Source organism: Gorilla gorilla, chromosome 11 (genome assembly GCF_029281585.2).
Source record: "Gorilla gorilla gorilla isolate KB3781 chromosome 11, NHGRI_mGorGor1-v2.1_pri, whole genome shotgun sequence".
Lineage (NCBI taxonomy): Eukaryota > Metazoa > Chordata > Mammalia > Primates > Hominidae > Gorilla > Gorilla gorilla.
Window position 1 is genome coordinate 21354760 of NC_073235.2, and position 25271 is coordinate 21380030.

General features: G+C 38.4%; 1 protein-coding gene across 4 annotated transcripts in view; it reads left to right on the top strand.

Annotated features, from left to right (window-relative positions):
• The window catches only part of PTPN4 (protein tyrosine phosphatase non-receptor type 4), a 224243-nt gene that overhangs the window by 88337 nt on the left and 110635 nt on the right, over nt 1–25271 (top strand). For all 4 annotated transcript variants that reach the window (XM_055380519.2, XM_019022677.4, XM_055380517.2 and 1 more), the window contains exon 3: nt 13576–13683. In XM_055380519.2, coding sequence (XP_055236494.1) covers nt 13576–13683 — 108 coding nt within the window. The remainder of the gene's footprint in view (nt 1–13575; nt 13684–25271) is intronic.

The window sequence follows — 25271 nt, forward strand, 5'->3', positions numbered from 1 at the left end:
CTGAGATTGAGTAGACTTTGTGGAATAAATGCTGTTTTCTTTGTTACTTTCTTTTAGGTGAATTCTCCAAGACTAAATTCTTGCTTTTTGTTTTTGTTTTATAATTTTCCCTAATAGTAGTTGTTATGCTCAGGAGCAGATCCATAGAGTTCCTTTCTGTACATTATTACTTGATTGATTTTTAAGCACTGAACCAGCCTTGCATCTGTGGTAAAACCCCATTTGGTCATGTGTATAATCCTTTTGAGATATTGCTCAGTTCCCTTGCTACTATTAATATTTTTTGAGGATTTTTGCATCTGTGTTCATGAGAAACATTAGTCTGTAGTTTTCTCTTTTATACTGTCTTTTTCTGTTTAAGTATCAGGCCAATGCTGGTTTCATAGAGCAATTTGGGAAGTTCCATCCTCTGCTGTTTTCTGGAGGAAGATTGTGTAGAATTATTCTTTTTTTTTTTTTTTTTAATTTTTTATTGATCATTCTTGGGTGTTTCTCGCAGAGGGGGATTTGGCAGGGTCACAGGACAATAGTGGAGGGAAGGTCAGCAGATAAACAAGTGAACAAAGTTCTCTGGTTTTCCTAGGCAGAGGACTCTGCGGCCTTCCGCAGTGTTTGTGTCCCTGGGTACTTGAGATTAGGGAGTGGTGATGACTCTTAACGAGCATGCTGCCTTCAAGCATCTGTTTAACAAAGCTCATCTTGCACCGCCCTTAATCCATTCAACCCTGAGTGGATACAGCACATGTTTCAGAGAGCACAGGGTTGGGGGTAAGGTCACAGATCAACAGGATCCCAAGGCAGAAGAATTTTTCTTAGTACAGAACAAAATGAAAAGTCTCCCATGTCTACCTCTTTCTACACAGACACGGCAACCATCCGATTTCTCAATCTTTTCCCCACCTTTCCCCCCTTTCTATTCCACAAAACTGCCATTGTCATCATGGCCCGTTCTCAATGAGCTGTTGGGTACACCTCCCAGACGGGGTGGTGGCCGGGCAGAGGGGCTCCTCACTTCCCAGTAGGGGCGGCCGGGCAGAGGCGCCCCTCACCTCCCGGACGGGGCGGCTGGCCAGGCGGGGGGCTAACCCCCCCACCTCCCTCCCGGACGGGGCGGCTGGCCGGGCAGAGGGGCTCCTCACTTCCCAGTAGTGGCGGCCGGGCAGAGGCTCCCCTCACCTCCCGGACAGGGCGGCTGGCTGGGCGGGGGGCTGATCCCCCCACCTCCCTCCCGGACGGGGCGGCTGGCCGGGCGGGGGGCTGACCCCCCCACCTCCCTCCCGGACGAGGTGGCTGCCGGGCGGAGACGCTCCTCACTTCCCAGACGGGGGTGGCAGCTGGGCGGAGGGGCTCCTCACTTCTCAGATGGGGCGGATGCCGGGCGGAGGGGCTCCTCACTTCTCAGACGGGGCGGTTGCCAGGCAGAGGGTCTCCTCACTTCTCAGACGGGGCGGCGGGGAAGAGACGCTCCTCACATCCCGGACGGGGCGGCAGGGCAGAGGTGCTCCACTCATCTCAGAGGATGGGCGGCCGGGCAGAGACGCTCCTCACTTCCCAGATGTGATGGCGGCCGGGAAGAGGCGCTCCTCACTTCCTAGATGGGATGGTGGCCGGGCAGAGACGCTCCTCACTTTCCAGACTGGGCAGCCAGGCAGAGGGGCTCCTCACATCCCAGGCGATGGGTGGCCAGGCGGAGACGCTCCTCACTTCCCAGACGGGGTGGCGGCCGGGCAGAGGCTGCAATCTCGGCACTTTGGGAGGCCAAGGCAGGCGGCTGGGAGGTGGTTGTAGCGAGCCGAGATCACGCCACTGCACTCCAGCATGGGCGCCATTGAGCTCTGAGTTAATGAGACTCCGTCTGCAGTCCCGGCACCTCGGGAGGCCGAGGCTGGCAGATCACTCGCGGTTAGGAGCTGGAGACCAGCCTGGCCGACATAGCGAAACCCCGTCTCCACCAAAAAAATACGAAAACCAGTCAGGCGTGGCGGCGCGCGCCTGCAATCGCAGGCACTCGGCAGGCCGAGGCAGGAGAATCAGGCAGGGAGGTTGCAGTGAGCCGAGATGGCAGCAGTACCGTCCAGCTTCGGCTGGGCATCAGAGGGAGACCGTGGAAAGAGAGGGAGAGGGAGACCGTGGGGAGAGGGAGAGGGAGAGGGACGAATTATTCTTAATTCTCATCTAAATGATTTGTATTTTTTAGACTTCTCCAGTGAAATCAGGCCCAGGAGATTTGTTTTTGGGGAGGTTTGCTTTGAAACTGTTGTTACTGGTGGAAGGTGTCCCGAGTTACCGGCAGTGAATCCTTACAGGTCTGCAGCAACCTTAATTCTTGCCTCCTTATAAGAAAGAATTCCACTGAGGGTCATATGGTAGAAAAAGAGACTGAGGCAAGTTTCAGCAGGAGTGGAAGTTTATTAAAAAGCTTTAGAACAGGAAAGAAAGGAAAGTGCACTTGAAAGAGACCCAAGTGGGCACCAAGAAGGTCAAGTGCCACGTTTAACTGTGATCCTAGGACTTTATAGGACTTCTGGCATCTTGGAACCCTTCCCCATGATTCTTTCCTTACGGTGGGCTGTCCACATACACAGTGCCCTTCTTATCCTTTGGAAGTGAGCACATGCAGTGGATTTAGGAAGTTTTATACATGCCCATCTGAGGCTTTCTTCCCTTTTCCAGTGGTGTGCCCTCGGAAAGCCAGGCTCTGCTATTTTGTCTCTTAATGCACATGCCTGGGTTCCCTCACCCAACACCTGAGATTTTATTGGAAGCCCTTTTTACTTCTCCCTGGGGCCTGCATTCAATTAACACTTTATAATGTTAACAGCTGTAGATTATCAGGAGATTGTCTGTCCCTGCCTCCGGCTGCTGAATTATCTTTAGAGAGGCAATGCAATAATTGTGGAACCATCACCTGACATTCCTGGTGGATTGGGGAGAGCCCTCTCCTGCCTGGCTTATGCCTGCCTAACTACCTGTAACACTATGATTTCAATTTTAAAATTATTGTGTGTCTTTTAAAATGATCTCTTTCATATTAGGTGAATTTTAGTAGGTTTTGGTCTGTGAGGAATTTGTCTGTTTCATCCAAGTTCTCAAATTTATGCTTAATAGATTCCTTTCTCCTGTTTTGTTACCTTGTAAATGTTTTTGGAGGGTGTAGTTACATCCTCAGCTTTGTTGGGACAACTAAATTCCTCTTCAAAGACTCAACTTCCTGGTCATAAGTTGTAAATCAACCCCACCTCCTTCTTTTTCCCGCTTCTCCTTTTCTTGCAGATTGCGTGTTTACCCTATTTGGGAAAAAAATTTAGGTCTAAGCCAACGGGGATCAGCTTAGGTTGTGCGGTCTGACCCCAGCCAACAGGGGAAGGACACAGAAACAGGAGCTGTGTTAGGGTTAAAAACCCCTTCCTTCCTTTGTTCAGTGTGCTCTTGCAGTTGTAACAGGTGCAGGCAACACCCTTCTGCCAAAGTAAAAGTGCCTTGCTGAGAAATTTTCTGTTTAAGTGCGGGTTTCTTTTGGCTACGCGGAGCACTTGTTTCCGACAGCTTCAATTCTGTAAAGGTTGATTTGTGTCTTTTTTCCCCTTTTTATTTTAGTCTTGTTTGAGGTTTGTTAATTTCATTGATCTTTTCAAATGACCAGATTTTTGTTTTACCAATTTTGTCTATTTTTTGTTTTCAAATACTTAGATTTCTGCCCTTTCCTGTATTCCCTAATTTTGGTTTATTTTCTCTTTTTCTAATTTTCTTTAGGTAGGAGCTTAGACTTGATTTGAGACCTTCCCTTTTTTTAATGTAACATTTAGGTTTATAAATTTTCCTCTCAGCTCTGCTTTGGCCTTATTCCACAAGTTTTGATATGTTGAGTTTTCTTTCAGTTCAGTGGTTTTTTTTTTTGTTTTGTTTTGTTTTGTTTTTCTCCAGAGTCCTCTTTGTCCTGTGGGTTATTTAGAAGTTGTTTAATTTCCAAATTTTTCCTGTCTTTCTCTCACTGTGTTCTATTTTGATTTCATTATAGTCACAGAACACACTATGTGATTTCAGTTATTCTGAATTTAGTAAGGTTTGTTTTATGACCCAGGATATAGCCTGTCTTGTGAATGTTGATGGATGCTTGAAGAGAACATATATTCTGCTGTTGTCGAGTAGAGGGCCCTAGAAATGTCAGTCAATCCTATTAGTTAATATGTTGTTGGGTTCTTTTATATCCATGCTGATTTTCTTTTTTACATCTTTGCTGATTAATCTAGCAATTGCTGAGAGAGGGAGGTTGACATCCCTAGTTATATGTGTCCCTTTTCTATGGCTTAAGTTGTTTTCTGCCATTTTATTACTAGTTTTATTACTTTATTATTTGTTTCCTTATTTTCTGTTTGTTCTGCTTTTCAATTCTGTTTTACTTTTTCTGCTTTTCTTAGATTTGTGGCATTTTCTAGAATTTCATTTTTGTTTTCATAGTGTCTTTGAGAGTAGTGTCTTTGAGTGTCTTTGGATAGCTTTTTTAGGTGATTCTTGCTATTATAATATACATTAAAAATTTTTTATGCTATATCATTAACAACATTTTACCGCTTTGAGTACATATAAAAACCTTATCTACGTTTAGAGACCTTTACCTTCCCCCTTTATAATATAATTATAATAGTATTGTGTTTTCCCCAATATAATATAACTGTGTTTAAGTATTTTTCTATATACATTAGGAGCACATCAAATAGGTATAATTTTTGCTTTAGCCTTTAAACATTTATTCTTAAAGAGAGGAATAGGCTTTTTTATTTACTTCCATTTCTCCCATTTCATTACTCGTTCTTCTTTTCTGTTGTTCCAAGTTTCTTCATGTTATTTACTTTCTGGTTGGAGAACTTCTGATAGAGCTCTGATGACTAGAGGAACACCAGGGTCCTTTGTCTCAGACTGATTAGATAAACAACACGGACACATGTGGCATGGTTTCAAGGTTTCAGTGAGCGGAAAGTTTAATAAGAAAGAAGGAAAAGGCTCCCCCATAGAGAGACAGAGGGAGGGGGGCTCTGAACGAAGAGGAAAACCCTGAGTGCACCAGAAAACTGTCCGTTATATTAGGAGGCTGGAGGAGGCGGTGTCTGATTTGCATAGGGCTGAGGGCATTGGTTTGACCAAGTGTGTCATTCACATAGTCTGTGAAAAACCTGGCTCTCCCACCCTGGCCTTTTAATATGCAAATGCAGGTCTCCATGATGTCCTGCACACGCGGAGTCATCTGGAGGCAGCCATGACACTTGGCACACATGGTGATGAGGAGGAGACATTGGAATTACCATGCTGAATGGACCCAGTTTCTAATCACCAGCATTTGCATATCAAAGCTTGCTGGCCTGGCTTTTTAAGCTGCTTTTCTATTAGAAAAGAAATGTTTCAGGAGCTACCTTTATTAAAAGAAAAAAACCTTACTGAGGACTCCTTACCCTCTCTGTCTGCCTAAAATAATTTCTTAATAACTCCTGTAATATTCCCCCCTGAGGAGATGTCACCTTAACTGCTGTTAGAGAGTTTTGGGCGACGACTCTTTCTGGCCACTTCCTGCTGAAAAGGGGCGTCAAGTGGGGAAGAGCAGCTAGGGTTCCTCCTGGAGTCGATCTGAGGGTCCTTGGAAGAATGGCCTGCCCATGCATGGTTCGTTTTGCAGCACCATTTGGAGTTTGATTGCTTCTAGGCAAGAGAAAACAATTTGAGTTATAGTATTGAGTATACAAGGTGCAAATATGAATACAAGATTTGTAAGCAAGAGGGGGCTTAATAAAAGAGCTAACCAGTTCCGTAAAGAATTCATTAAAGAGGGATTGTGGCCACCTGGGCTGAAGCCTGCATTTTTTTCTTGGCCTGTCAATTATTTTGATTTGATCTTTAAGTACCTGTATGTTTTCTTCTACTTGACTAGAGGTGTTAATCCAGAAACAGCGTGTTTCATTTAAAAGTGCACAGGTACCTCCTACTTCAGCTATAAGGACATCTAAGGCCTGTCTGTTTTGTGCTACTACTGAGGTTTTTAGTCTGTAGATTGCTGTTGTGCCTCTATGGCACTTAGAGTTGCTTTCCATCCTTGTTGTATCATAATGGAAATATTAAGTACTGATCTTTCAAGGAGAGGAGTGCCCATAAACCAGAATAGACCTCTGTCTGTAGAATTTCTCATCCATGGTTTTTCTAAGATGATATTATCATGTGCATGTCCTCCCCAGTCTACCCTTTCAGTTAAATCTCCATACAAGGGCATGGAAATGAAAGATCTCTTTGTCCAGCATATACAAGATAATGCAGTTTCCAGAAAAGACCCTGAGTTAGGGATGTCCCCAGATGATGCTGCTGTCTCGGTAGAATTTAAAAATAACAAGTTGGGAACTATTGCTACTATAGTACAAGTTCCCTTACAAGGCCTTGGGAGGATTAAGTTTATCCAGGAGCCGCAAAGAAAATATAGTCCTGTTCCTTGAAGGGACAGTTCTAAGTTGTGGCTTGTGAGAGACACCGGTAGATTTTTCTCATATCTTAGAAGTTTCCCTTCTTTACATATAATAGGGGCATCCTTGGGATAAGGATATCCGTATTTAGGATAGTCATTTACGATGCCGTTTGGAATTTGACATGTCAAGTGAGAAGGATCCACCTGACAAATGGAGTTTGGAAAAATTAGAGATGTAATATGCCCTGGCCAGTATCTCAGATGATCCTGTGGCAAGGACTGTCAGTCCAGATGTCTCCAGTTCCCCCACAGATTTGTAAGCTGCTACTATGAGCAAGCATCTTACAAGGGTCTGGAATTCCATGGGGGAATGTTTGGAAAGGCTCATGTGTTATTTTATTTATTTATTTATTTTTTGAGACGGACTCTCTCTTTGTTGCCCAGGCTGGAGTGCAGTGGCGTGATCTCAGCTTACTGCAAAGCTCCGCCTCCCAGCTTCACACCATTCTCCTGCCTCAGCCTCCCAAGTAGCTAGGACTACAGGCACCCGCCACCGCACCCAGCTAATTTTTTGTATTTTTGGTGGAGACGGGGTTTTACTGTGTTAGCCAGGCTGGTCTCGATCTCCTGACCTTGTGATCTGCCCACCTCGGCCTCCCAAAGTGCTAGGATTACAGGCATGAGCCACCGCCTGTGTAATTCTTTACATTATAGTCAACGTGGTGACTTAGAGCATATCACTCCCATCGGGACTTTCAACCAGAAGGAGAGGCTAGATTCTGAAAGCCCCCCATTAGGGCTTCTCATCCTTTTAGATCGCTCCTGTTGCGTTTTCCTCCCCACATCTTTGAACTATCAGCAATTACAAGTGTGATGTTACAGTATCTGAGATCTCCCAAGTATGGTCCTTCCCTACTGCTTTTAAAGCAGAGGGAACCATTTGCTATTACCCGATCAACTTTTACCAGCCTGAGGGTGTGAAATTTATCTTTGGGGAGAGTGTTGTTTGGCACTGGGGGAAGAGCGTTCTCCTGAGAGGAGTTAGTTACCCAGTTAAAAGTGCCCCCATACTATGTCCCATTTGTGCCTCATAAATCTTTAAGGGTTAAAGGTAAAGCTAACAAAGGGAATCCTACGATGGTGAGTTGTGGGTCATTGAAGGGTTCCTTAGTGTCATTAAACTGAGCAAACCACTTAGGACAGACCCAACAATTAGTCTTGTTGTCCAAATGGGCCATGGCTGATACTGCAGGAGCCAAAGGATGTGACATATTACTAAGTCTGATAAGAAGTCCTAACAGACTTATTGGTAGTAAAACGCTCATGTTTACTTCCTGTTAGTAACTGTTATTCCTACTAGGAGGATAATAATTAAGCAAAGTGCTACAGTAATTGAGATTCTCTGTCCAATATTGTACCCTGAGGGTGCTACAGTCTATAATCCTACTGCAAATAGTAGAGTGTAGCAATTCCTGCAGGTGTGGCATGGTAAATAACTTCCATCAAAAACAAATTCTAATATTTGGCAATGAATCTTGAAAAGAGAGGTAGACACGGCAAAAAGTATTTGGTGAGGTGGGGTGAGACTGAGTAAAATGAGTAGTTCTTACTCAGTTACTTATCTTTTGTGACTTTCAGCTTAAGATCTCCTATTTCTTTTTTATTTATATTTTTTAATTTTTTTTTATTTTGAGACAGTCTTACTCTGTCACCCAGGCTGGAGTGCAGTGGTGTGATCTTGGCTCACAGCAACCTCTGCCTCCCGGGTTCAAGGAATTCTTCTCTCTCAGCCTCCCAAGTAGCTGCTTTTCAAGCTGCTTTTCTATTAGAAAAGAAAAGTGCAGGGCACGGTGGCTCATGCCTGTAATCCCAGCACTTTGGGAGGCCAAGGCGGGCGGATTGCCTGAGGTCAGGAGTTCCAGACCAGTCTGGCCAACATGGTGAAACCCCATCTCTACTAAAAATACAAAAAAAATTAGCCAGGCTTGGTCGCGTGTGCCTGTAATCCCAGCTACTGGGGAGGCTGAGGCAGGGGAATTGCTTGAACCAGTGAGGTGGAGGTTGCAGTGAGCCGATATCACACCACTGCACTCCAGCCTGGGTGACAGAGTGAGACTCCATCTCAAAAAAAATAAAAAGGAAATGTTTCAGGAGCTGCCTTTACTAAAAGAAAAAAAAAAAACCTTACCGAGGACTCCTTACCCTAACTGCCTAAAATAATTTCTTAATAACTCCTGTAATATTTCCTAGAGCATTATTTTAGGAAAATGATCTGTTGGTGATAATTTCCTTAAATTTTTCTGAGAATATTATCATTTACTCTTCATTCCTATTGAGTATTTTCTGTTGACATAGAATTCTGGATTGGCAGGCTTGGGTTTTGTTTGTTTGTTTGTTTAGCACTTGAAGTTTTTTTGTACATTTCCTGATATGGTTTGGATGTTTGTCCCCTCCAAATCTCGTGCTGAAATGTGATTCCCAGTGTTGGAGGTAGAGCCCAGTAGAAGGCAATTAGATCATGGGAGCAGATCCCTCATAAATGGCTTGTGACCATGCCCTTGGTGATATGTGAGTTCTTGCTCAGTTAACCTGAAATCTGGTTGATTCTGGGACCTCCCACACTGGCTCTTTTACTCCTGCTCTTGCCATGTGATGTGCCTGCTTCCACTGTGCCTTCTGCCATGATTGTAAGCTTCCCGAGGCCCTCAACAGAAGCTGAACAGATATTTGTGCTGTGTATACAGGCTGAAGAACCATGAGCCAATTAAACTCCTTTTCTTTATAAATTACCCAGTCTCAGATATTTATTTACAGTGATGCAAGAACAGCCTAACACATTTCCTTTTGGCCTTCTTGGTTGCAGATGAGAAATTCATTCTAATTTGAATTGTCATTGCCTGTTGGTAATTTCTTTTTTTTAGTTGCTTTCAAGATGTTTACTTTGTGTTTAGTTTTTAGTATTTTGATTATGATGTGTTATAAGGTAGATTTATTTTGATTCATTTTGTTTGGGGTTCACTTGGATTCTTGAATCTGTGTTTTTGTTTTTGCCAAATTTGTAAAAATTATATTTTACAAACAAAATACTCAAATGTTTTATTATTTTATCATCCTAGAAACTCTTTCTCATCTCTTAAATACTGGAGTGAAATGATTGTCACCTCATTTTTTTCTTGTCCCACAGGTTGCTGACAGTCTGGTTGTTGTCATCTTTTTATTTTTTCAGTCTCTTTTTTCTGTTGTTCTTTTTTTTTTTTTTTGAGATGGAGTCTCGCTCTGTTGCCCAGGCTGGAGTGCAGTGGTGCCATCTCTGCCTCCCAGGTTCAAGCAGTTCTCCTGCCTCAGCCTCCCGGGTAGCTGGGACTACAGGTGTGTGCCACCATGCCCGGCTAATTTTTTATATTTTTTTAGTAGAGACAAGGTTTCACCATATTAGCCAGGATGATCTTGATCTCCTGACCTCGTAATCTGCCCACCTCAGCCTCCCAAAGTGCTGGGATTACAGGTGTGAGCCACCGCACCCGGCCCTTTTCTGTGTTGTTCTTATTGAGTAATTTCTATTGCTTTTTCTTCAGGTTCATTGATTATTTTTTTTCTTTCTTATCTTTATTCTTTTGTTGAGCCCATCTAGTCAGTTTTTATTTGTTATTGTATTTTTCAGTTATATAATTTGCATTTGGTTCTTTTATATCTTCTGTTACTTTGCTGAAATAATCTTCGTTTTTTTCTAATTTCAACAGCATTCATAATGGTTGCTTCCATTGAAACATTTTTTCTGATGACTGCTTCCACATCTTTGTCAGATAATTCCAATATCTGATTCATTTCGGTGTTGACATCTGTTGATTGTGTTTTCTTATTCTAGTTGGGATTTTCCTAGCTCTTGCTATAATAAATGATTTTAGGTAGTATCTCAGACATTTGAGACATTTTGTTATGAGACTTTGGATCGCATTTAATTGTCTTTGTAGTAGGGAGTCACCTTGGTAGCATACAGGTCTTGGCTTACTTTTTAAATTTTGGTCAGTTTTACATGTAGTTAGTTCATTGTTAAGTGTCCTATCCAGGATTGCATTTCAAGATTTAACTATCCCTTTTTCCATCTACCTTTTCTCCTGAATCTTCTTCCTCATGTCTGTTTGGGAGACACCACTTGCTACAGCTATGTGATGATAGCAGTGGAAGTCCAGGCTTCCTCTTCAGCTTCTCCTAATACCAACTCAATAGGGGAAGCCGAACACCTCCTGCTACCAATAAGCCTAAGTGAAAGTTCAGGATATGTTTTCTGCTTCTGCTTAACACCACCCTAGAGGAGATATTATGAAGTACTACTCGGTACTGTTTGGAAGTGGGTAGAAGTTCAGGCTTTTCACTTGCTGCCTGCTCAAACCAGGTGGCACATGAAACTAGGCTTCTTATTTGATTTCCGTGGACACTAGTAGAGAAGGGCTCAGTTTTTTTCCCATTGAGTTTGGCATTGTCAGGTTTCTGTCCTACCACGTAACCTTATGTGGTCCTTTTCCTAGAGAAAGCAGGCTTTTCTTGGGCTCTTTCATCAGCACCTATTAGCATTTCTGGGTAACAGAATTCTACAGTACCCAGTCTGTGATATATAGGAAGTGAAAAGAAAATGCAAGGTCTAGAGTCCAGAAATAAATCCATACATTTAGTGGAAGAAAGCATAGTTTCTTCAACCAAAGGTACATTGGATTCACCTTAGTAGCTTTTAAAAAAGATTAATGCTTGGTCTCTTCCCCAGACAAATATAATCAGAATGAGAGACAGGTCAGGGAGGTAGACTGTATCAGTATATAAAACATTTGCAGGCGATTTAAATGGGGGCCAACATTGAGAAGCTCTGTTTGAAGCACATACTTCCCATCATTGATGAGTTTTTTCAGATAGCCATTTGACCCAATTCTAGCCAATAAGAGTCTTTGTAAGGTAACTTTTACAAGGAAGCTTGTTCTTTTAAACATTGTCACGTGGATATGAATCTTGGAATTGCTGTGAGCATCTTGCTGAAGGCTCACGAATATAGCCAACACTTGGAATGCAGATGAGAAAGATGGAAAGAAACCTAGTCTTAATGTCCCTCATCTGCCAAATTAGCTTGCGCTGGAGTCTTTTGTCCCTCTGTACTTTCCATTATATGAAAAAAAAAAATGTCCTTACTGTTTCAGCCATAAGTTTGAATTCTGACTGGTATTTGGAAGCTTCTAAACTGCTATAGCTAATGAGAAGAAAAACTAGTGGTAAAATATATTGCTATTCTCTACCATATCCATTTTCTGTTGCTATAACAGAATACCTGAGACTGGGTAATTTATTTTAAAAAGAGGTTTATTGGCTAGGCGCGGTGGCTCACGTCTGTAATCCCAGCACTTTGGGAGGCTGAGGCAGGCAGATCACCTGAAGTCAGGAGTTCGAGACTAGCCTGACCAATATGATGAAACTCTGGCTCTACTAAAAATACAAAAATTAGCTGGGTGTGGTGGCATGCACCTATAATGCTGGCTACTCAGGAGGCTGAGACAGGAGAATTGCTTGAACGTGGGAGGCGAAGGTTGCAGTGAGCCAAGATCAGATTGTGCCGTTGCACTCTAGCCTGGGCAACAAAAGTGAAACTCCATCTCAAAAAAAAAAAAAAAAAATGTTTATTTTGGCTGGGAGGTCCGGGATCAGATGGCCACATCTGGTCTGTTCTGAGGGTTGCATGCTGTCATAACATGACAGAGAAGCAGAAGGGGAAGTGGGTGCATGTAAAAGGGATAGAACTCCAGGGGCAGCCTCACTTTATACCAACCCATTTGTGGTAATTAATCTAGTACTGTGATAGTGAGAACTCACTCGCTCCCTTGAGAATTAACCTTGTCCCTGGAAAGCGACATTAATCCTTCTAAATGACCTAATCACCTCTTAAAGGTCCTGTCTCTCAAAATCACCATACCAGGGACCAAATTTTCAACACATGAATTCTAGGGGACAAACTCAAACCATTGCACATGTTTTTCTAATATATGTTGTATATAAATGTAACGAGAATAAACTTCTCTAGTGAATTTATTGATAGGTATAGAAGTTTCCTCCAGTATTAGCTTTTGTTTGCTACTTATGTTAAGATGCCAGAGTAGTTGATATTGTTATTGCTTGTTTTGTCAAATTGCTTTCCCAACAGATATCTTTCTACCATGTTAGCAGCAATAAGTATTTCTTGTCTTTATTTTTTATCATTGGATTTTATTTTGGGGGTTGTTGTTTGCCCATGGCATGTCATTATAATTTCCCATTTTCTTTTTTTATTTTAACTGAACATGTTGATCATTTGTCTGTTTTTACTCATAAGTTATATTTTTTGTTGGGGGGGATTATCTAATCGTGCCTTTTGTACCACAGTTTAACAGCTTTGGAATTTGGGGAAGTTGTATTTACTCTTTAATGCCTACATGATAGAATTAGTATGAGGTTAAAATGAGATAGTTTTCTAAAGTTCTCTGAGTACTTTGGCAATGAAAATATTAGCAATCCTTTATCAATTTGCTATAAATAATTGTTACCATCTTCGTTTCCCCTTTTATGGCATTATTTAATACAAAATTATATTTTAAGTAATATTTAGCCAAATATGTCACTTTCCAGTCACAATTTAAATATAAGAATAAAAGGCATAACAAAATAATATAGATATATGCATGAGTTAATGTGGCAATAATATAAACTAACAAAAATATCGTGATAGCCTGAAAGTGAAAAGTATTTTCAATCAAATGTTTCTTTATATTTTCATATTTATTATATGCTCTTTAAACAAGTTTGCCTAAGGTCAGGTTGTTTTCTAAAAGTGCTATGTCACATGTGAAGTCTTTTTTCTCAACCAAGTCATTGGTATGGAAACAGTTACCAAGTTAACCCATTTATGCCTAGTGCTCCATTACTGGCATGCTAAGCTTGTGGGAGTTATTTATATCCTACTGCTCAAGGTCATTGCCAAGGCCTGATTTTTCACACAAAAAACATTTGCTACCTCTGGCATAAATGGGTTAATAGATGAGGACAAAAGTCAACCAGGTTAAAAAATGTGAAGAATGTAACCTATCAAAGTTGATTTCATTCAATTTTTTTTTTTTTTACAGAAACATGATCAGGGGCAAGTCTTGTTGGATGTAGTCTTCAAGCATCTAGATTTGACTGAGCAGGACTATTTTGGTTTACAGTTGGCTGATGATTCCACAGATAACCCAGTAAGTTTAAGATTTTGTCTTTCGTTTTCATTTAGTTTTTCCTCTCAGTTTAGTATAGAAAGTCCTTTCTGATTTACAGTGTTCACTGATTTGATGAGTTTTTTTTTTTACTTGACTTAAATAGAGGTAATTCTTTTGCTTTTGTTCCTCTTTTCTTGACGTTTTAATCTTTCAGAAGTTATTAGCTTTAAGGTTTTCATAATTATGTCAGGTAATGTCACTTTCATTAATTATGTGTCTCAGACAACTGAAAAGTAAATCTAATTTATGCCTGTTGACTGAAAGAGAGGAAATTGGGCATAAAGGTTAAAATACCTTCAGATGTATATAAATTAGTCTGCACTAAAGTAAAATTAGTGTTTTATTGTATTTATAGAGAGCTATTTCTAATAAAAATTCTTAATTTATTCCATGTCAAATTTCCAAATTTCATCAGAGACCCTCACAAATAAGATAGAGATTAAATTTCAGAGCTGTACAATTATTTGGCATTAAATTTCTTGGATTTTTACTTATTCAGTAATTGCAATTGTGGTTCTTTTAATTAGATAGATCACATCATAGAAATAGAAGATAGCATGTGATGAATAATAGAAATGTTTACTTTGACAATTAAGTGTTATAAAATGCACTAAAGGATATACCTTACTCTGAACCGAGATAAAGGGTATACAAGCAAATTCTGATTGAATTCTTTGTAAATTTATATGCTTATACAGTGAGGGACTTCTACAATAAAGTATATTCTTTTGATTAGCGTAAGAGGATCTCCATTTTGAAGGGAATATTTTGTATACTTTTAGAAAAATTAGGAGGCTGAAGAAATGGTTCTGGATTAATGTTTTAGAAATCTGTTTATAAGCCTATATTAATAGAAGGGCTATAGAAAATACAAATAATGTTTATGAGAAAAGTTGGTTTGTTTTTTTCTTCCTCTATCTCATGGTTGGGATCTTCATTCTCTGAATGAATAGCTAGTGGGAATTATATATCAAACGTGAAATACTACCACTTATTTTTTTGACATCATTTACTGATTTTGTATTACAAACCAGTCATGGAAAAATATGAGGACGACACAAAGAAAAACAAACCAAGGGCCAGCTAGTTTCAGTGAAAATAAATGCTTTTATACTGAACTAAAATTAAAATAAACTTTCCTCATACTTTGATGCCTTCACTAGACCACTTGAGCTTCTTCAGGGGCCTAGAGTTATACTGTTGTTTCCTGATAAATAAACCCATGTAAAAATGGAAGTGAGTAGAAATGTCAGTAATGCAACCTTTCCCAGGTTGAACCTAAAATAATCAAAAGGGTCAGAATGTAGTTTAAAGAGAGTTTATTCAAGTGCAGAGGTTGAGGACCTCAGCCCAGGATACACTTGCAAGTTGCCTTGGAGAGTGCTCTGGAGAACATAGCAAAGGTTCAAGTTTTTAAAGAATAAAGAGGATCACTCAGGAGAGCGAGTAAGTGCAAAAGTTGTTCTTCAGGAATTCTCATTGATTTACAGAAATAACATTGGTTAGCGATTGGCTATACATGGTTGAACTATAGGGTGTATAACATTTTACGGCTACTTGGCTTCAGTCTACAGCCCACATAGCAAGTAGCTTCAAGAGGTAACTATGTAGCTGGAGAGTGAGATGTGACTGCTGTTACTTTGTAAATGCCTTTCTTGTCCTGATCATTTAAAGGTGCTCCTGTTCCTCAGATATAAGATTTTTTTCCTTTCTTACCAGAAAGGCAAATTGTGAGCCAAGCAAATACCAGAAAGGTGACTGTTATACCTCATTAAGTATACCTCATGAAGAGAAAAAATAGATAATTCTTAGCTCTTGCTGATCCTCATAAGTCAGGCCCTGTAGCTATAGGCTGGCATTAGATTGACGGGGTAAGTGACAAGATGACAAAAGAGGAAGAGACCAGTGACTCACCACTGTTGTCACTACCATAAGTATGAAAGCAGTCCTTTTCAGGAAGTACTCCAGAAGGATTAATATCGAGATCATGTATATACTACAAGAGATAAAAATTCTATCACATAAATTTGTATACAAAAAGACATATCATATACAAAAAGGTGTAGAGCTAATTACACCAGAATGGATGTAGGGAAACAGGTATTTGGAGCTAGTTTGATCTTTTTGCTGTCTCCTACTTTTTCTTTCTTTGTCTTTCTATCTTGAGTATTCCTTCTCAAATAAGATACATTCCAAGTTCCAAGAGTCCAGTTGTTTATGATTCAAAGTAATTCTTCCAGAAAAGTTAGAATCATAGAATTTTAAAGGTCCAAAAGAGGCTTTAGAGATTATCTAGCCTCACACTCTAATTTTTCATAAGACATTATCCCAATCCAAAGCTACTTCCTGGCATTAGTGAAACTAGGACCTGGATCTCCTAACTCCCCATGCTAGTCTTGTCCACTGCACTGCAGTTTCATTATTTAAATATTTGGAAGAATTTCTGAGATGCCAAAATATGTCCACAGAAAGATCTTTAGAGCACAAATCTTATAAATAGTGTCCCATTTCTAGTTGTCAAGAGCACAAATCTTGTAAGTAGTGTTCCAATTCTAGTTGTCAATGTGAAATTAAGGCTTTGAAGATAATTAACGGACTGAAGGAAAAAGATGCTATGCTTCAAGAGAAAGGAGTAGGGGAGTATCATTTATAAAACATCTGCTGTGAATTTGTTAATCAACTAAATAATATTCCATTTTATTCTCACAATACTTTCCTCACTTATGATGAAAGTGTCATTAAAATCATTTTAAAGATGAAAAACTAATACTTATAGAAGTCAATAATTTGTTTAATGTCACGCAAATTAGTGAAGTAGCTGAGAAAGGACTTGAACTCAGATCTAACTTCAAAGCCTGTACTCTCTACCATATGATGTTGCTTCCCAAGTGATGATGATATGGATGCATAGGATTTACAGAGTAAATGAACATATTAAGGAGAGGAGGTAACCATATAATAAAATTACTATCAGTGATCCAAAGGAATTTGCTAAGATTCTACAAGAATTAATTCTCACCTATCTTTAGCTCATAGTTTTTAAATCTTAAAACTTATGTATGCTACATATACATATGCACATGTATATATATATTATGTGTATCTTTATGCGTATTTTTATATATTAGTTTTAGAGAATTATAACTGTTGCCTTAGACATTGAAATTAATGTAATTGAGTTTATAATTGATAAACTTAAAAGGCACCTAGCATTTTGTTTTTTTCTCCTAAGTATGAAATAACAAATACAGAATAATAGCTGACTGTCTTTTCCTTTAGAATCTTCCTTGGTAATGAGTTCCAGTGCAACAAAGAAAATTACTTAAAGCTTTGACTTTTCAGAATTTCTCCTGCTTTAATTTAAGGCCTGTTTATCACAGTTTTATCTTTTAGCATAATATCTTGTAGTAGTAATAGTAAATGTATGTTGAATAAATGAGGAAAATAATATTGTGGTTATAATTCATTATGCATTATTTCTTTAATTTTATGAGCAGTTAAAGGTGGCTTTTTCTTAGTGGTCTTTATCATGCTATTTAACAGAGGCTTGAGATTATATTATTCCTGTGCATTTACTGTTTCTTTCCCTATTAAATTGAATTATACTGCTCTTAAGTAGGATAGAGGGTAGATTATTAATTATTGTTGGCCTGATCTTTCTGCAGGTTCATTCTTCTGGTAGTTTTTGTTGGATTATGATATTTGACTGGTTTACTCCTCTTTGCATAGCTCCTAACTCTGTGGTTTTCAAACTGGAGCTTGCATGAGAAACAACTGGAAGGCTTCTTAAAATACAGATTTCTGGGACCTATGCCTAGAGATTTCTGAATCAGGAGGTCTACTTTGGAACTCAAGAAATTGCCTTTCAAATAAGTTTCCTTGTATCACTAATGCTGCTAGTACAAGGAACTATATTATGAAAATCACTACTCTAACCCAGTATGCTGTTAATTAACACTACTAAGTTATGACATATTTTACTTGGGGTAAGTTTATTTACCCTTTGAAGATTTCTTTTATATAACTCAATTCTTACATTATTTATTTCATTAGGTTTGAGTAAATATGGGAAAAGTCACATACAGGCTGACCGTTATTTCAACAAGCCAAGTTTGAATACATGGTTGCTAAAATGCTTAAATTTATTTTATATATTTCACTATTTCTCTCTTATCTATTCATATGTTTCCACTGTAATATCTTAATTCAAGCTCTTATTTGCCTGTTGTGTAATCCTCTTTGGTAGCCTGGTAAATGCAATTTTTTGCTTCTTGTCTCGTTTAACTCTGTTGTATTTTGAGAGGGAATGGCAAAGAGACCTGGGGTGCACAGAAGTGTTTAAGAAAGAAGCAGGAGCATATGCAGAGATCAAGAGTGAAGAAACAGGAATGCTGAATTTGAAGAACTGGAAAAAAGTTTTAGTATTAAACTTTTATTTAATAAAAGGAGAAGGGGTAAAAGATGAGATTTGAGCAGTACATGATATCATGAAAAGCCTTTTAATTCATGAAAAATCAAACTTACCTATGAATTTATTTATATGACTAAACACAAGACTTGTATTTTACACATATCCCTGTGGTTATAGTGTAGCCAGCAACTAATAGACAGTTGGGAGATTGTTGGAATAAAGAAATTGCTAAGAAAGTAGTGGTTGGCTGTGGGGAATGAAGAAAAGAAGATGAGTGCTAGAGATAATTCAGTTAGGAGATAAAGTCAACAGGACTGGTTGATTTATTCAGATACAGTGAGTTCATGAGGAAAAGGGGTAAATCAAGGTTACTACTTCAAATTCTGCTTTTGGCAACTTGGTAAATAGAAAAAGCATGCAAATAGTATTGTTGGTTTTCTTTTTTCATTTCAAATTGTTTATTTCTAGCATATAGAAATACAGTTAAGTTTGTGTATTGATTTTGTATTCTGTACCCTTCCTGAACTCACTTAATTCTAGTAGCTTTTTGTAAATTCTATAGAATTTTGTACCTAGATTATCATGTAGATATATGGTAAATTACATTGATTTTCAATTTTTAAACCAACTTTGTGTTTCTGGGATAAACCCCAAGATAACTGATTGTATATTAACCTTGTATCTTGAGACCTTGCTAATACACATTACTGTTAGTAGTTGTTTTCATTGATTCCTTAGGATTTTCTGTGTAAATAATCATGTCTTTTGTAAATAGGGACAGTTTCACTTCCTCCTTACAAGTCTTTATCCTTTTTGTTTTTCTCATTTTTTAATTCATTATTGCACTGGCTGAAGCCAGCAGGGCAAAGATGAATAGAAGTGATAGGCGCAGACTACCTTGTCTTGTTCCCGATCTTAGAGGAAAATACCGAAGATACTGTTTCCCCATCAAGTATACTGTTGAGTTTTTCCCCTAAATCAATGTAACTGAGGCATAAATTACAGAGAATAAAATTCAGCAGCCATTCATAATGAAAACCCAACAAAACTTGGAAAAGAAAGGAACCTTTTTACTGTGACAAAGGACATTTAATAAATATTTAAAGATGCATCCAGGAAATGCAAAGTAAAACCGCAATGAAGTAGTACTTCCTCTAGAAGTAGTATACCCACTAGTAGTATATCCAGTGAAATAGTATATCCACTAGAATAATTAAAATTAAAAATTATTTCAATACCAAATGTTGACAAGGATGTGGAACAACTGATAAAATTGCTTGTGGTAATTTAAAATGATACAACCACTTTTTGAAAAATAGTTGGAAATTTTCTTGTAAAATTAAACATAGATTTAATATATACTGTTGGGAACAGGACCCCCCAAAATCTGGCCATAAACTGGCTCCAAAACTGGCCATAAACAAAATCTCTGCAGCACTGTGACATGTTCGTGTTGGCTATAACGCCCACGTTGGAAGGTTGTGGGTTTACCGGAACGAGGGCAAGGAACACCTGGCCCACCCAGGGCGGAAAACCGCTTAAAGGCGTTCTTAAGTCACAAACAATAGCATGAGCGATCTGTGCCTTAAGGACATGCTCCTGCTGCAGTTAACTAGCCCAACCTATTCCTTTAATTCGGCCCATCCCTTCGTTTCCCATAAGGGATACTTTTAGTTGATTTAATATCTATAGAAGCAATGCTAATGACTGGCTTGCTGTTAATAAATACATGGGTAAATCTCTGTTCGAGGCTCTCAGCTCTGAAGGCTGTGAGACCCCTGATTTCCCACTTCACACCTCTATATTTCTGTGTGTGTGTCTTTAATTCTTCTAGCGCCGCTGGGTTAGGGTCTCCCTGACCGAGCTGGTCTCGGCATATACCACTGAGAAATCCCACTTTTAGCTATTTATCCAAGAGAAATGAAAACATGTCTCATAAAGCCTTGTATACAAATGTTCACAGTAGTTTTATTCATAATAGCCCAAATGTGAATTAACTTTAATGTCCATCAATAAACAAAGGGATGAAAAGTAACTGCTGTGTATCTACAGAGTAGAACGCTATATGGTTCCATTTATACTAACTTACAGAACAAGCTAAACTGACACATAGTGACCAAAAGCAGATCAGTGGTTGCCTAGGATTTGGCGGACTGATTGCAAAGAAGCACAGGAAACACTTTAGGGTGATAGAAATATCTTGATTGTGGATGGTGGTGGTTACCTGGCTGTACACATTTGTCACAATTTAAACTGCATATTGCAAATGGGTGCAGTTAACCTGGCTGGACCCACAGTCTGTATTCTGTGTCCAATTTGGGAGCAGTATCTCTACTTATTTCTTAAAGGTTCAAACTCCTCTTTCTTGGGACTCTGGAGTCTAACTATGCATGCATAGTTCAGCTGTCAGCCAGAGTTTGGAACTAATCCTCTTTCTGAGTTCTTTTCAGAATCTCCTCCTCAATTTTCTGTTTTTTCCCCCCCATTCCTAAACTCTGTCCTCTGACACCTCAAGTTAGTAAGGATGTCCTCTGCCTGTGTAGGATTTGAACTTGCCCTTAGGCAAAGATTGCTGATACATATCTCAGCCCTTGCAGTTTTTGTTTTTCAAGAGTAGACTTTCCTCCTCTTTCTGCCTACTTTTGGTTGCTTTCCAGTGTCAAATAGTACACTCATGAACACACAGAGAATAAAAATGAATGCCATCAGCAGACAAGGAATTTTCAAGATTTTTTAAAAGATTGAATGTTGACATTCAGTGTTGACAGGATTGGTGGAAGAGTCAAACCAGAGGAAAACTTACCAAAAAGGTGTTGAAGAGGAAAGATTTCTGGGTAATGTATTACGGGTATCAAAGTGATTAACTGAGAAACTATTTGAGGCCACTTGGCCTCCTCTTTTCCCCTTTTCTAATTGAACAGAGGGCGGCAGATATAGTTCCCTGTGGAATAAAGCTGTGTGTTAGGGTATGTTTGTTGGGGGAAGAACTCATTTTTCTTTAGCAATATGATTATCCACCTTGAAAGCTCAAATGAATCATTTGGAAAACTATTATAACTGGTAAGACTTAGAGCTCAACAAACAAATATCAGTACCTTTTTGTATACCATTTAGGAGACATACGCCAAAAAATAGCAAATCACGTTTTTTTTAAAACCCAGATTCATTAAACATCTAGGAATAAACTTAAGCAGGAGTGTCAAGAGCCATATGAAGAAAATATAGAACTATGCAGGAAGATATAATAGAAATTATGAATAAATAGAGACACACCATGCTCATAATGAGGAATGCTCAGTATTGTAGAAGATGTCAGCACTATTTCAGTTTCATTGGTAAAACCAGTGGTATTTCTGGTTAGTATCTGAATGGAATTTTTGGGGAGAAGATTTGACAATAGGATCCTCAACTTCCTCTGGAAGAGAATCTGGATAAACTTAGCCAGATATATAAAATATAATCAACTCGTCCTAACAGGTATAAAAATGGAATATGATGACATAGTACTTAAAATAGTGTGTTCTTAGTATCGATATAAGTCAATGGGGTAGAAGAAACAGCCCAAGTATCAATTTTTGTCTATATGAAAACATAGTTTATTATAATGATGGTATTCAAGATAGGTATTGGAACAATTGGTTAAAGATGGGAAAATATGTATTTAGATTCCTAACAGATACCATATATAAAAATAAATTCCAATGTAAATTTAAATGTAAAACAATAGTATAGTTGGGTAAGAGTTGGAAACATTTTTAATAATATTTGTTATGATCATCCTAGGCAACAATAGTTCATGCATTTGTAAAGGAAATGTTGATAGATTTCACTGCATAACATACGGAGTATACACTGAGGACAAAATACCAACTGGAGGGAAATACTTGCAACATATGTAACATAATATTAAAATCTAGAAGAGCTTCTACAAATAATAAATAAAAGTCAGATAACCCAATAGAAAAATGGGAAGATAGCATGAACAGAAGAAGAGTAACTATTAATAACAAATGTGACAAGATATTCAGCTTCACTGGTTAATCAGAGAGATGCCAATTACAATGATAACACTCTTTGCATACTAGATTAGCAAAAATACAGATTCACACTACCTGTTTCTGGCAAAGGCTCGGGAAATGTGCATTCTCAAGATAGTTGGTGAGAGTGTAAAGTGAAAAAGTGTTTTTGGAAGGCAGATGGCAGCATATATCAAAATTTAAAAATTATTGTATGGAAGAATTTCTCTTGCAACACTATTTTTAATAGGAAATAGTAATGGAAAAACCTGAAACCCTCATAAGAGAATAGTTGAATAAAGTATGTGACATCTGCTGGGCATGGTAGTGCATGCCTGTAGTCCCAGCTACCGGGGAGGCTGAGGCAGGAGAATCACTTGCGCTCAGGAGTTCTGGACTATAGTGCACTATGCTGATTGGGTGTCTGCACTAAGTTCAGCATCTAACATTATTAAATGCTTGTATGCAGGTGTACCACAGCATTATAAGGTATACTTGCTGGTATGTGAACAGAGGCTACCTCTTTGGATGGAAGAGTAGAATTGGAAGAGCCATAATAAAGGACTTTTATGTTTTTTTGCTCTGTATGTGTGTGAGAAAGAGAGAGAGAGAAAAAAAAACTTGAATGTTTTATATTGATACTGTTATTTTAGTAATAATTTTATTATAGAAAACAAAAGGATAAACGATCATTCATCTAAACTTGGCTATGCTTCCAAATTCCTTGGGAAACATAAAAAAATTGCTGACACCCTATGCCTACAGATTCATGGTTAGTTGGTCTATTCACCTAAATATCTGAAGAAAGTCCCTTTGCGAGTCTGATACTCATTGACTCATTCATAGTCACCCATTTGGTTAAATCACCTGATTTTATAATAAAATGATGAAAGACTTGAGAGGTGAAAAGGGAGCTGTAGTGGGAAAATATTCAGACAAGGATTTATTGAACCCCACTAGTTCTCCAGTATTGTTTTTAATTTTATTAAATTTTGTTTTAATTTTATTTAGCCATTGTTTTTGTTATTAATTTTATTTTATTTAGCGTAGTGAAAGGTAAAGTTGGGATCAAATCCAAGTTTTCCACACCTTTTCTTTCTACTGTTTTACTAAATCCTATGTTTTTTACTGGATCTAGTGACTCTCCAGAATTACTTTATTTGGGAGATGCTCTTCCTCCCAAGTTTCTAACTTAATTTCTAGTAAGAAATAGGATTGATTTATAAGAGAAACAAAAGGTTAATATCACAATGTATACAGCTACCATTAAGATGAGTAATGGCAGGTATTACAGCTAAAGATTTCTAAAAATGGATAGAAAATGGAATATTTTACAGATGAAATAGGCAGTACTTGATCTTTGCTATCTTGGGCATAAATACTTTCTCTTCCTGAAATATCTTACCTTTAACTCACATCCTTCACTCCCGTCACATCCTTTATCCTACCCCTCTTCTTCACATTTTTTAAGACTCAGAGTAAAAGTCACTTTCCCTCTCAAGCCTTTCCTGACTACCACTACTCCCCAGGTACAGTTTACCTCTTTCTTTTTTATCTGTAGCAGTGATGATACTTTCTTGAGGTGATATGTTTCATGACTTACCAGTTTTTGAGGATAGGGACCATGTTTTGAACTTATATCACCCCAGTACCTGACACAGTGCCTTATAGAAAACAGGCTTCAAATAATGAACGAGTTAAGGGAAAAAAATATACATCTAAAACTTGATACTGTGGAAAAGAATATAAGCTAGAATTTAATCTCCAAAGTGATACTGAAACAGATGAAGAAATAAATATATGGCTGTAATTTGTCCAAATTATATTTTCTTTAAGACCAAGGCTATTTACAATAGGAACCCTGAACAGTTTGGAGTTAAATTACTTTATTGATTGATTGAAACAAGGTCTTGCTCTGTCACCCAGACTGGAGTGCAGTGTGCAGTGGTGCGATCATGGCTTACAGCAGCCTCAGCCTCTCAGACTGAACCTCAACCTCCTAGCCTCCCGAGTAACCAGGACTATAGACATGCACTACCACATCTGGCTAATTTTTTCTGATTTTTTTTTTTTTTTTTGGTAGAGACGTGGTCTTGCCATGTATCTTTCCCCTAATTTGCAGAAAGTTACAGATATAGAAATAGAAGAAGCTCACTGAACTCCAAGTACAATGAAAATGGTCGAAAGAGTTTTGAAAGCAGCAAGAGAAAGAGAAAAGTGACTTGTCACATAGAAGTGCACCTCAATAAAATAACCAGTGGATTTCTTAGTAGAAACCATGCAGATCTCAAATGTAGAAATTTTATTACTACGTTTTGGCAGATACAAAAATTAACTTTGTCATGTGAAGCGGTATATAGAGTAAACAAGAGATTCTTCCCAGGGAAAAGAATGGGAAATTGGCTTTGAAAAGATTAGAAACCATGAGCCATCAGGTAACCGATTAGCAATGTCTAATCGCTTTGAAAGGTTTGAAAAGATTAGAAACAGAGCTCCATCCCTAAGTAGACACTCCTTCATGAATGGAGTTGATGATGTAGTACCGTCTCTTATTAGCTATCAGTATTAACTAGATAGTTATAGTTTCTAATAAAATATTATGACATTTAAAATTCGTATATATTGTATTGCAGACAGTTCAGCTTTTCTCAGATGTAGCACAGTAATCCAGCTGTACAGCAGTTCTTGGCAAAGAAAATGCAGTCTGTAACTAAATATAGGTAGTGATATAACCCCAATGCCCATTTATATAAGAACAAAATTAAGGGTTTATAATATGTGATTTCAAGATGTATTAAAACAGTTACTTTAAGCAGTTCCACTCCCAGATATATATTGAAGAGACTTGAAAATGTATGTCCACACAAAAATTTATACACAGATGTTCATAGCAACATTATTCATAATAACTAAAATATGGGAACAATCCAAATGTCCATCAAGTGATGACTAGATAAACCAAATATGGTATAGCTATACAATGAAATATTCAGCAATAAAAAGGAATGGCATACCACAGCACACTCATTGGGATGGCTATAATTTTTTAAAGATAGTGTTGATGAGGAAGTGAAGAAATGGAAATCTTTATACATTGATATTGGAGATGTAAAAAGGTACAGCCATTGTGGAAACAAGTT